General features: G+C 39.1%; 1 protein-coding gene across 1 annotated transcript; it reads left to right on the forward strand.

Annotated features, from left to right (window-relative positions):
* Positions 1-999: 999 nt before the first annotated feature.
* Positions 1,000-11,889, forward strand: LOC149812583 (protein GAMETE CELL DEFECTIVE 1, mitochondrial-like). The gene is made up of 3 exons (XM_089991827.1): positions 1,000-1,875; positions 10,864-11,053; positions 11,471-11,889. Exons 1-3 carry the CDS (start codon positions 1,130-1,132, stop codon positions 11,687-11,689), a joined length of 1,155 nt encoding a protein of 384 aa, XP_089847953.1. The 5' UTR covers positions 1,000-1,129; the 3' UTR covers positions 11,690-11,889.
* Positions 11,890-12,946: the final 1,057 nt, after the last annotated feature.

Consider the following 12,946-nt stretch of genomic DNA (forward strand, 5'->3'; position numbering starts at 1 on the left):
CCCAACATCAATTTGTGTTACGGTCATTAGTAGTCGACCCCTACTCATAAAAAAATAAAAAATAATTTGTAAGGTACCATTTTGTGTTTCTTAAGTGCATAAGTTTTTAATTTGCAAAGTTTGTGTTTTTAAGTGTTTTTGTTTTTGTTTTTGTTTTTTTTATGTGTTTACATGTGTTTTGTAAAGTTTTAATTATTGATATGTAAAGTAAAATATTTCTTTAATGAAAAAAAATATTTAAGAAAGTGTTTTTGTCTTGAATCTAAAATGATCTGAATTGAATAGGTGGTTAGCAACTAATAAAAACATACATTAGAATATCTATATTTATTAGTCTTGAATATAATGTTATTTTATAAGATGGCACAGGCGTGTCTGCAACTTCCAGAGGTGGGCCACGTAAGGCAAGGTGGTCATAAACTCCACCCAGGTTTTTTCCTAGCTTCAACAAGGGTTTCTTGTCATAAAAACAAATTATTATTTTATAAAAAATTAGCATAAGCATTGAATCATTTTAGTTTATAGGAATTTAATAGCTATTAAATAATATTTAATAAGATCTATATTTATTAGCCTCGGATGTGATAGTATTTAATAAGAGGTTAGCAGGTTCTAAAATCATAAGAGGTTAATAGCTATGTTTAGGTGAGGATATGTATATCTTTTTAGTCTCATTTTGAATTCAGTTACTAGTTGTTCATAGGTATTTAGCAACTATTAAACACATAATTAAGGATATTTGCATATATTAGTCTCCTATTTAATGTTAACGGGTTAGCTCCTGAATTGAAGCTTTCATTTGAATCTGAATCTGAATCCAAAATTCAAATAAAAGATCCAAATTCAGAGTCAGATCCGAATTGGGAACCCACTCTTTGAAATTTGGATCGATTTTCGAATCGATGCAATACTTCAGATCAGACGCTGATTCCAGGTCCACGATCCCCAAACCCTTCCCTGTGCTCTGAGTTCTTTTGAAGGTCCGTCTGGAGTAGGGTTTAAGCGAAGTTTTTAGAGAGAGAGAGAGGAGATTGTATATCAGATTTTGCAGAAAATGCCATCGAGATTGCTCGAGGACTAGCAAGAGGAAGAAGGAGAAGAAACAGAGAAGAAAGGGAAGAAGAAGAAGATGCAAAGCATCTATCATCGACTCCTATCGCTTCGCCGCGTCTCCTCGTCCCTCCTCGGACGGCTCCCTTCCACCCCCAAATCGTCCTCCGTAGATCCCCTTAATCATGGTAGCCCTCCCTGCTTCGTCCCTACTCTTGTCGGTTCTAGAACCTTCGCGAAGCGATCGGGGCGCGGAGGAGACGAAGACGGCGACTCTTGGGATCGGAGGTGGAGGGATTTCGATTCCGGGAAGGGCGGCGGCGGAGACGATGGTGACCCCGGTGGTTGGGACTCCGTGTCCTCTTGGTCTACCGGATTAACGGAGAAGGATTTCGAGGGCAATGCCGTCGGCCGCTCGGTGATGCCTCATCCTCCTTCGTCCTCTTCCTCTGCGGACGTCACCGCCGTTCCGATGGTGGACAGCGACCATTTTGCGGTGGAGATCGAGAGGGAGAACAGGCGGAGCAAGGAGTACTTGGACAGCTGGGAGGAGAGGATGAAGGAGATCAGGGTTCTGATGAAGCAGGTGAGGGAGCCCGGTGCGCGAGGGTCGTACCTCAAAGACTCGGAGAAAAGCGAGATGTACAGGTTGCACAAGGATAACCCGGAAGTCTACACGGTGGAGCGCCTCGCTAAGGACTACCGGATCATGAGGCAGAGGGTGCACGCTATCCTGTGGCTCAAGGAGATCGAGGAGGAGGAGGAGAAGAAGCTGGGCCACCCCTTGGATGACTCCATCGAGCTTCTGCTCGACACCTGTCCCGAGTAAGACTTGCTGTTTTTTCCTGACGGCCTTGCATTTTATAGTGTTTCTTTTGCTTCTGCTCCCGAATCGTCCATCTTCAAAACGGATAGAGAGGGGAAGACGAAATTGCTATTTACAATTTCTCTGATTCGGTGTTTGTTTATGCATAACTTTTAGATGTTCTTGTTGTACCATTAGATACGTTTGTGCATTGCAGAAAACCAAATTGTTGGTCTTGTTCAACGTCTGCATTTTGTGTTGTCTCGCTTCTATAGGAAAATCGAAGACCATGGATTCAAAAGATGCATTTTTTTCTTTTCCTTGGTCCCAGTATGGTAGCTAGATAGATGGACTTGCAACAGGGGTTCTAGTGCTTCAATCCTACTGGTGGGCTACCCCCAAGATTGTCTAGCAAAAGCAACAAATGTAGAAACCCTCAAAAATTTCCTGGAGGAGCCCATTTGCACTTACAAGGAATAGGACGGTGGTGAAATCAAGTTCGTGGAAGGGGTTTGATTTTTGTTCATGCTTCTTTGCGTGGCGTCTCTTTGAAACTTGCTGATGTAAAGACGCAATAGTGTTATGGACTTCTCATGGAGATCTATCATTTTGAGGACATTTGTAATGGACCTTGGGATGTATTTTTCCTTTCATAAATTTGCATGCTGAAACTACTGCACTAATCTGCATCACGTATGCAGTCAATTTGGTGACTGTCTAGAACTTGGCCTTAAGGATTTTGGCTTTGCATATGGATTATTATGATCTACAAGAGCCCCCTGGTTTGAGGAGAGTCACTTTGTTGCCAACCACGTTATTAAATAAGACATGCAGCGATAGAAAATGGACGTTGTTGAAATTCAGTTATATGAATCCAAGAGTGGATTTGTCACCAGTCACGTGATTAAACAGGGCTTCCATCCATTTGAAACAGATTTTGAATGCCTAGATTACCTTTTAGGCAGGTGGTTACCTATTCTCTTCTAGGTTCTCGACTTTTCATATGAGTGCAGATTTGGTCTCTTTGAGTGCATGTTTTGCAATTAGTGCATTCTGTCATGTGAGTTATCTTGTGTTCCACAAATTAGCCAGAGCCAGATTCCTACTTTTGTCTAATGTTAGTGTTTTTGTATGTAACATTTATTTGTACACCAAATATTGGTCCTCACTTACAAATTTGTAATGATATCCCTTTCTTTTAACGACATTGGACAGTCTACCTAATAGACTTTAGGTACAACCTAGAGTGAGCTAGTTTTAAGCCCTATTATCATCATCATTGTCAAGCCTTATCAAAACCACATGAGGTTAGCCTTGTCAAGTGCATTCGCTATTCGATTCCATCCACGATCCCACCTACCTACACTATCTTCGGTAGGTCACCTTTCTTCTCTATGTTGTCATCTCATCAATGAGCTCTGGTGGCTGGAGATGGCTTTTGCCGGTCAATCTGTATCCCTCTTCTGGCATAGTTTTGTTGGATCAAAGATCGGCAGGTGATCGTCCTTTCTCCTCTGCCGTCTTTTCTCCATTCTTTACTATTTAGAGCTACCACTTTGTTCACCCTTAATTTTTTGATTGAACTATGCTTTCACTATTTTCCCTAACACAATTAGTGGTTAATATGTCCCTGAATTTGGGGCTAGTTAACCTTTTGATTAGATGTTTGATCATATTGTTCTATGTTGAACTATGCTTTCACTAGTTTCCTTGACACGCTTTGTGGTTAATATGTCCCTGAATTTGGGGCTAGTTAGCCTTTTGGTTAGATGTTTGAGCATATTGTTCTATGTTTGTCATTTTTTCAAGAATTGCTTGGATCATGTGGTTGTGGATCTTCCGGAGTTGGCTTGTTTGGAAAGGTTAGCACATGTCTTTGCCAGGAAATGTTACATAGATTGAATGACATGATTGCCAATCTTTATATTTGGACTATTAGGGAACCTTACAGGGCAATGGGGGGACTATAATACTTGTGAAGGATTTCTTCTAGTGCATGTTTGCAAGAGGGAAAGTAGACATTACCCATGAGAAAGTGGTTGAGATATGTTTCCTCAGAACCAAGAGTGGAGAACACTTCACACATATTTTTTTCTTACCTGTGAAAATAACATGCCTTTTTTGGTCATTTTGCTTTGAGAAAACAAATCACATGTTTTCAAAGTACTGAAGAACTTTCTCACTTGAGAAAAAGCTGTCTACTTTCTCATATGAGAAAGCGGTTCAAAGGGCTTGGTGGCTTGCAAATGTACCCTTAGAGTAAGGCTTGTCATTCTCGCTCCTTGACCAAACTCTAAAAAGTATTTGACTCAGGAAAGGATTGTAAGGATTGTTTTTTCATGTTCTCAATCTCAATTTTTTGTGCTTCTGATTTTAGTATATGACTAGTTCATTTAAGCCTTGTGTCTTATGTCACATAGGTGCGGGTGCAGCGATGCGGCACTTTAAAAAAACTTAGGTGCTGGGAGGGTATTGTAATGAAATAAGGGGAAGAAACCAAGAATGCTAAAGCATTCACTATGTCCCACACAGACAAGTACAACAAGCACAAGAGAGAAAATCCACTAAGGGATATACAAAGGGCCTTATAAAAAGGCTACACACATGAAAAATAATATCACTATTATTGAAGAGGAGCTCTCAAGAGCAATACAACATACATGGGGGGTTCCCCCTATTTATAAGAAAAGGAGACCAAAGGGGCTCCCAATAGAGTCGTTGGGAGCCCCCAACGGTCACATATGTGACCGTTGGGGGCCCCAACGACTCCATTGTGGGGCCCCTTTTCGGTATCCAAAAAATACAAAATTAAAATTAAAAATAAAAATAAAAAATAGTGAAATAAGAGAAACAAAATAAGTACCCCTATGGGGTACTTTGTGAAATGACCATAATACCCCTATCGGGTATTATGGTATTATTACATATGTTTTAACACCCCCCCTCAAACTTTACGGGGGAATGACCGAAAGTTTGCCAAGGAGGAACAGGAAGCGAGGAGCAGGCAGGGCTTTGGTGAAGAAATCAGCAAGTTGATATTCTGAAGTGACATATGGCAGTGTTACTGTCCCACGAAGATATTCATCACGTACATAATGACAGTCCATTTCAATATGTTTCGTCCTCTCATGGAAAGTGTGGTTGCTGGCAATATAGATAGCACTTTTGTTGTCGCAACAAAGCTTCGAAGCCCCGGTAATTTCGACTCCCATATCTTGAAGAAGACTTCGAAGCCACACCAGCTCCATTGTAGTAGTTGCCATAGCCCTGTATTCTGCTTCAGTAGAAGACAATGAGACTTTCTGCTGTTTCTTGCACCTCCAAGCAATTAGCGAATCTCCTAGGAACACACAAAAGCCAGTAGTTGAGATTCGATCATTTGGGTTTCCTCCCCAGTCAGCATCAGTATAAGCTAGTAAATCTAAGGAAGAGATTGAGGATAGGAATAGCCCTTTAGTCAAAGTATTTTTAATATATCGAATGATCCGGAGTACAGCACTCATATGCACAGATGTAGGAGCATGCTGAAATTGGCTTGCAGAGTGCACAACATGAGCAATATCGGGCCTGGTGATAGTCAGATAGGTGAGGGAGCCTATGAGTTGCCTGTAGGGCGAAGGATCATCCAGCAGAACTCCATCCTCCAGTCGTAGTTTAGCATTGATAACCTCGGGAGTCTCCACCTTTTTATCATCTGAAATCCCAGATTTGGAACATATGTCTGCAGCAAGCTTCATCTGTGACAATATATACCCTCGAGGAGAGTATGCAACTTCTATACCAAGAAAGTATCTGAGAAAACCCAGATCAGACATATCAAAATTATGTTTTAACATATTTTTAACTTTAAGAATACCGCTTTCATCATTGCCAGTGATGATCATATCATCAACATAAAGCAGAAGGATGATGATACTATTACCTGCATTTTTAACAAAAAGAGCAGTGCCAGTATAACATGAGCGAAATCCCAATTGTAACATGATAGCACTAAATCTATCATACCAAGCCTTAGGGGCTTGTTTAAGACCATATAAGACTTTTAATAACCGAAGGGTTTGACCTTGGTTAACACTGATTCCCGGCGGAGGGTCCATATATACTTCTTCATTCAACTGACCATTAAGAAAGGCATTTTTAACATCTAATTGGAATATAGGCCATTTCTTAGATGATGCTACCACAATTAAAGTTCTAACGCTTGTCATGCGAGCCACGGGAGCAAAAGTCTCCTCATAATCGATGCCATATTCTTGTGAGTATCCCTTAGCAACTAATCTAGCTTTATAACGCTCTAGGGAACCATCACTTTTTGTTTTGACTTTGTAGACCCATCGACATCCTATAGCTTTCTTATTTGGAGGAAGGTGAACTATTTCCCAAGTTTTAGCTTTATTTAAAGCATCTAGTTCAACTTTCATTGCTTCAACCCAATGAGGTATACTTTTTTCTTGATTATAATGGGAGGGTTCATAGTAAGAATGCAAGGCTATTAGACAAGCTCTATATTTAGGTGAAAGAGTTTCATATGAGACAAACCTATTAGGAGGAATTGATTCTCTAGAAGAACGCCTAAGGGAGGTTTCTTCTAGGGGTTCATTAAGCCGCAAGAATTTTTCTAAAGCACTAATAGGTTGGGCTTCCTCACGCCGAGTGTATACTTGGAGATTGTCACCATTAGTTGGTGATACATCATTATCATGAGAATCATGAGTATTTTCTAAAATTTCCGGATGACTCAAAGAGTCATCATTTGAATCTTCTAAAAGATCATTGATAAACACATAATCAATTTCATTTGATTTTTCCAATATGTCAAATCCATTTTCATCTTCTAAAAAAGTTACATCTTTGGAGACAAATAACTTATTGTTTTTATGATCAAAGCATCTATAGCCTTTTTGATTTTCACCATATCCTAAAAATACACATTCTATTGCTTTAGGTGACAATTTATCTCTTTTATGTAAAAGAACAAAGCATTTACACCCAAAAATCCGAAGACGATTGTAGTCGGGTGTCATTAAAAAGTTTTTCATAAGGAGAGATATTATTCAATTTTGAAGATGGCATCCTATTGATTAAATAGGTGGAGGTTAACACGGCTTCGGCCCAAAAATTTTTAGGAATATTTTTAGAAATGAGTAAGGATCTAGTGGTTTCCAAAATATGCCTATGTTTTCTTTCCGCTAGACCGTTTTGTTGAGGAGTTCTTGGGCAAGATTTTTGATGACAAATGCCATGTTGTTTTAGATATGATTGAAAATCATTTGATAAGTACTCTCCACCCGAATCGGATCTAAGAATGGATATTTGACTTTGAAATTGATTTTGAATTTTTGCATGAAATTCTTTAAAAAAGTTAAAAACTTCCGATTTAAAGTTAAGAAAATAAATCCATACATATCTAGTATAATCATCAATAAAAGTAACATAATATGAATAACCACCTTTAGATAGAACCGGAGATGGCCCCCAAACATCGGAATGCACCAATTCAAAAGGTCTTGTTGTCACAAAGGATCTAATAGGAAAAGGAGTAGACTTCATTTTGCCAAAAATGCAATCTTTGCAATTGATATCTTTTTCTTTACAAAACTTGTGTCCAAAAGGAAAAAGATACATTTTAGAGTAACTTGGATGTCCAAGCCTTTTATGCCAAGTTTCAATATTTTTGTCTTGGACATAAGTACAAAATGAGGTATTTGGAAGCATTAAATTATCCATAAAATAAAGGTCTCCCTTCCTATGGCCTTGCCCAATCCGCTTCCCGGACCGGAGATCCTGCACAAAGCACCCTTGGGATGAGAAAGATATTTCACATCCATGGTCGGCTATTTGAGAAACGGAAAAGAGGTTAAGATTTAATTTTGGAACTATTCTAACTTTTGGAACAAGGAAATTTTGAACATTTTTAGAATCAAGAGTTCCAACACCATTTATTTTGAGAAAAGTTCCATCGGCCATAGAGACACAAGACATTTTTGAATTGGTGTGCACATTGGTTAATGCATTTTCATGAGGGGTCATGTGAAAAGAAGCTCCGGAATCTAAAATCCAAGAGTACGTACCAGGAGGTGATGATGAGGCAATGGCGGCACCGGAGGTGGAAGAAGTGACCTTTAAAATTTGTTGAAGAGCCAAGGAGATTTGTCCAAGAGTATCTTTGAGATCCCCGTTCTTGCCGTCATCTTCTTTGGTGGTGGATTCTTCAACGGAAGCCACCTTTGGCTTGAATGCCCCATTTAGCTTTGGACAAACGGGTTTAATATGTCCCGGCTCATAACAATGGTGACATATAATCATTTTTCTTCCACCACTCCCTTGCTTACCAAAATGAGGTGGTTTGTATGTTTTAACATGATTGTCGGGTTTAGATACGGCAAGAACTTCCTCTATGCTTTTACCCATGCTATGCCTAGTCTCTTCTTGAGTAATCTCGGCAATAGCTTCTTCTAAGGGAGGAAACGTGGATCTATGGAGAAGTGAGGATCTCACTTGTTCAAATTCGGGACGAAGCCCAAATAAAAATTGAAACAATCTATCTTGTTCCATTTGTTTTTGTCTTAGAACCACATCCTCCATAGATACCCATTTAGGCTCTAAAAGAGCCAATTCATCCCACAAAGGATTTAGAGCACTATAGTAATCTTGTATGCTCATGTCACCTTGTTTTGTGGTGATTACTTTTTCTTGCAAGAAATAAGCTCTTGCAAGATCCTTTTGGGTAAACATACCCTTCATAAAAAACCAAGCTTCATTTGCCCGACGGAATTTTGCAATATTTGCACATACCTTAAGTTCGACATTATTCATAAACCATGCTAGGATTTTTGCATGGTTGCCCTCCCAATCTTCCATTTGATGATTATAATCTTCAATGGCCTTGAGACGAGCATCGCCTTTAAGTGCTTTCTCTTGATCTCCTTCTATCTTTGTGAGCTTAAGTTGGGGTTCCGGAACGGTTCCCATAACATAACCCCAAAGCTTCTTGCCTTTGAGATTATTCTCCATTGCGGATGCCCACATCATGTAATTTTTTCCATTGAGTTTGAATGATAGATCGATCTTGACTTCCATTGCTACACAATGAAGATGTGAGAAAGAAAGGAAGTAGAGAGAGACAAGATTTTACCTTTAGAAGATCTTATGGCTCTGATACCATGTAATGAAATAAGCGGAAGAAACCAAGAATGCTAAAGCATTCACTATGTCCCACACGGACAAGTACAACAAGCACAAGAGAGAAAATCCACTAAGGGATATACAAAGGGCCTTATAAAAAGGCTACACACATGAAAAATAATATCACTATTATTGAAGAGGAGCTCTCAAGAGCAATACAACATACATGGGGGGTTCCCCCTATTTATAAGAAAAGGAGACCAAAGGGGCTCCCAATAGAGTCGTTGGGAGCCCCCAACGGTCACATATGTGACCGTTGGGGGCCCCAACGACTCCATTGTGGGGCCCCTTTTCGGTATCCAAAAAATACAAAATTAAAAATAAAAATAAAAATAAAAAATAGTGAAATAAGAGAAACAAAATAAGTACCCCTATGGGGTACTTTGTGAAATGACCATAATACCCCTATCGGGTATTATGGTATTATTACATATGTTTTAACAGGTATATATATACTTTAATAGTTTTAAGTTAATATTACTAATGAAATAACAATAATTATCATATCATCAATTCATCATGCAATAAATCAAATTAACTACGAAGTACAAGTCAAGTCAAGCAGAACCCTACCCAAACTTGGATTCGGCTTTGCTAAACCCATGTTGGGTTCAGGCTCTGCCGAACCCAGGCTCACGCTGGGTTTTAGTTCTGGTGAACTCAGGTCTAGGTTCAGGTTCTGCCAAACCCAACAAGCTTGGGTTCGCTTATTCTGAACCCAGGTTTGGGTTCAGGTTCTACCGAACCCAACCTTGGGTTCGGCCCTTGTGGCAACGAGAGAGAGAGAGAGAGAGAGAGAGAGAGAGAGAGAGAGAGAGGCTTACCAATGTCGCTACTGTCGGAAGAGGAGGAGGAGACACCACCACTGCCGTAGGAAGAGTAGTGGGGACGAGAGACGGAGGAAGGGTCGAGAAGGTGGGGGGAGGTTTACGCGATTGTTCTCTACCCCCCCCCCCCCCCACAAACCACGATTTTGTGTTTTTTTTTACTTGGACCAAAATGGACTTGGTCATAGTTGACTGAGTCCATTTCTGGACACTTATAACCCTGGGTGCGGGTTGACCACACCCAGTGTAACTGATTCTTATGGTAGCTGCACCGGGTGCCTCACCCGCGTCGCGTCGACGCGTGTGCGATGACCCTATGGGAGAGTCCATGTGACATAGCTGTGTCACTTGGATATGGGCATTTTTCTGAGGTTTCTAATATGACTAATATATAAAGGAATATGGAAGACGAGTTGAAATGGATTGTCTGTGTGACATACTCTACAAGCCCCATATGCAGGATGGGTCTTGTTAATTGCTATTGTTGGCTGTCTCTAAAATTTGGTATGTGCTTGCAGTTTAAGATGAACTAAGTTCCATTCCTATTTTTATGAATTAAGAAAAATTATAAACTGTGTGAGCTCATAATCTTGCACTTATATTGTGTACAGTTTATTAGTTTTCAATGTCTAGGTTCTTTCAGTACCTTTCTAATGGTGCCATTCATGGTTTAATGATCAGAAGACAGGTTTTGTTAATTCCTATAATTATTGTTTTCATGTCAAATTTTTTGTCAGTATGTGGTTTTATTTTGCTGAATAATTTGGTGGAGCATTTGCTGAGATGTTTAACACTTGATGCACTAATTTTAATTGGTAAAATTCAAATCTAAAAAAGTAAGAATTGAAAAGATATTTGTTATGCCAGGGCTGTTCTTCAACGGGTCATGGGATCAGGAATTTAGATGTTCTAACAGAATTATATTTGAACTTTTGGAGCTCATACATCTGCAAGATAGCTAATACATCATTCGTTCTTTTTTTTTTTTCTTGGCAGATTTTTCAACTCACATGATAAGGAGTTTCATGTGGCATCCCTCCCTTACAAGCCAGAGTTTAAGGTGATGCCAGAGGGCTGGGACGGCACTGCCAAAGATCCTGATGAGGTTCTGTATGAAATCTCAGTAAAGGAAGATGAAATGTTGTATCAGGAGTTTGTGCGGCGAATGGAATTCAACAAGAAGAAAGTAAGATCACAAATCTCTCAGTCTTTTCTATTGATTTGAGTTTGTGCAGTCACAAGACAAAAGGTGCCCATGTGAAAGTTTGTACTTGTTTTTTATTCTTTTTGTCCTAATATAACATTTTCCTGGAGGAACATATGTTTATTGTTTACCATGTTAGTGGACATACAGTCTCATGCAAGTTTATAATTGTTCTGATTAAAATGCAACTTATTATCAAGTTAAATGATATGAACCCCTTTTACCCACAAAATGTGGGTGGAAAAAAAATTAAAACTTGCATGTGAAGCTTTTACATTTTATGCATCCTATTTGCCTTTTTGTGATTTCTCCATGTGTTACCTTTGTACATTTTAATTGAGATCTTCACACATATTTTTTCAACCATTATGTGAACATATATGCTGTTGATCTTCACAGGCTGCTGGAGAGGTAAAGTGCCACAAGTATAGTAGAAGGCGACCATCAGAAGGATGGAACATCACAATTGAGAAGTTGGGTCCACGTGGAAAATGTGGAAGGAGTAGTGGCTGGAAATTTGTAAGCTTGCCTGATGGTTCAAGTCGTCCATTGAATGAAATGGAGAAAATGTATGTGAAAAGAGAGACTGTCCAGCGGCGCCGTAGAATACTCCCCTGATTATTTGTTGCTTCAAACCCATGAACATTGTGCCATATTTCATTGTAAGTGAGACAATGGGTAAATGGCACTCTTTTTCAAGCTTTAGAATGGGAAGACTTGTTTTGAAGAAGCATGTTTGTACCACATTCTATAAGGTTCTGCATTGTTATATTATGATTTTGCTTGGTCAATGTTGCTGATCTCCCGTAGCTAAGAAATATTAGTGGTTTCAACTTGCAAATTTAGTTCAGAGAAAAATGTAACCTGGCCATTTTATGAAATTCTTGGATACAATTGTCACCTGGTGCAAACTGAAGCTGTGTTTAGTACTGTAGATTGTTACTGTGTCTATTTTGTGAGAATTAGGTTTAGCTTGTTTTGTTGTCTCAGTAGGGATGAATGGCATGTCTGTCTCCTTTAATGCAAAAAACTTAATATTGCCATGCCTTCTCTGCTATTTTGTTTCTCTCGTGCTTCTCCTGTATACTCAGTTTGTTATGTGAGAAAGAAAACTACTTGTCTCTTTTGCAAGTTCATAACTTTCAATTCACTAAGTTATGTTCTAATTAGAAGTTTCCCAAGTATGGTGGTGAAATCTAGAGCTATATGGAAATGGACCAGGTATTAGTTCCTTTTATAGCGTTCACTTTTTTTAACTGAGAGACATAAACCCAGGAGCATTTAATCAAAATGTTGCAATTCTGTCTGCTGGGTTGCTTTCTATGGTTGAAACTAGGTGCCTCTAACACTATGTCACATGGGAGCGGGTGCGGGTGCGGGGATTCGGCACTTCCAAAAATCCCGGGTGCGGGGGTGCGGCAGGGGCAAAAAAAAAATTATATATATATATATATATATATATATATATATATATATTTTGGACATATTCGGCGAAGGCCTAATGATGCTCCAGTTAGAAGGATGGAGAAATGGGAAAATATATTTGTTAAAAGAGGTCGGGGTAGGCCTAGGAAGACATGGATGGAGGTGATAGGAAAGGATATGAATGCTTTGAACCTCACCAAGGACATGGCATTGGATAGAAATGATTGGAGGAGAAGGATTCATGTGGAAGACCCATAATGATTTTCTTTTTGGTTCATATCGCCGACCCCAATTATTTTGGGATGAAGGCGTAGTATATATATATATATATATATATATATATATATATATATATATATATATATATATATATATATATATATAAGGGGGTCGGGGTTCAGTTTTTTTTGCTGGTGTGTTTGTTTGAAGACTTGTTACCCACGTTTTGCT

The sequence above is a fragment of the Nuphar pumila genome, chromosome 16, assembly GCF_984573655.1.
Source record: "Nuphar pumila chromosome 16, dmNupPumi1.hap1.1, whole genome shotgun sequence".
Taxonomy (NCBI): domain Eukaryota; kingdom Viridiplantae; phylum Streptophyta; class Magnoliopsida; order Nymphaeales; family Nymphaeaceae; genus Nuphar; species Nuphar pumila.

What these genes read in the sequence shown, in the direction of transcription:
- LOC149812583 (XM_089991827.1), top strand. Translation starts at nt 1,130, where the DNA reads ATGCAAAGCATCTATCATCGACTCCTATCGCTTCGCCGCGTCTCCTCG. An exon ending in CTGCTCGACACCTGTCCCGA is followed by an intron (nt 1,876 to 10,863) that starts GTAAGACTTGCT and finishes TTTTCTTGGCAG; the next exon opens with ATTTTTCAACTCACATGATA. An exon ending in TGGAATTCAACAAGAAGAAA is followed by an intron (nt 11,054 to 11,470) that starts GTAAGATCACAA and finishes TGATCTTCACAG; the next exon opens with GCTGCTGGAGAGGTAAAGTG.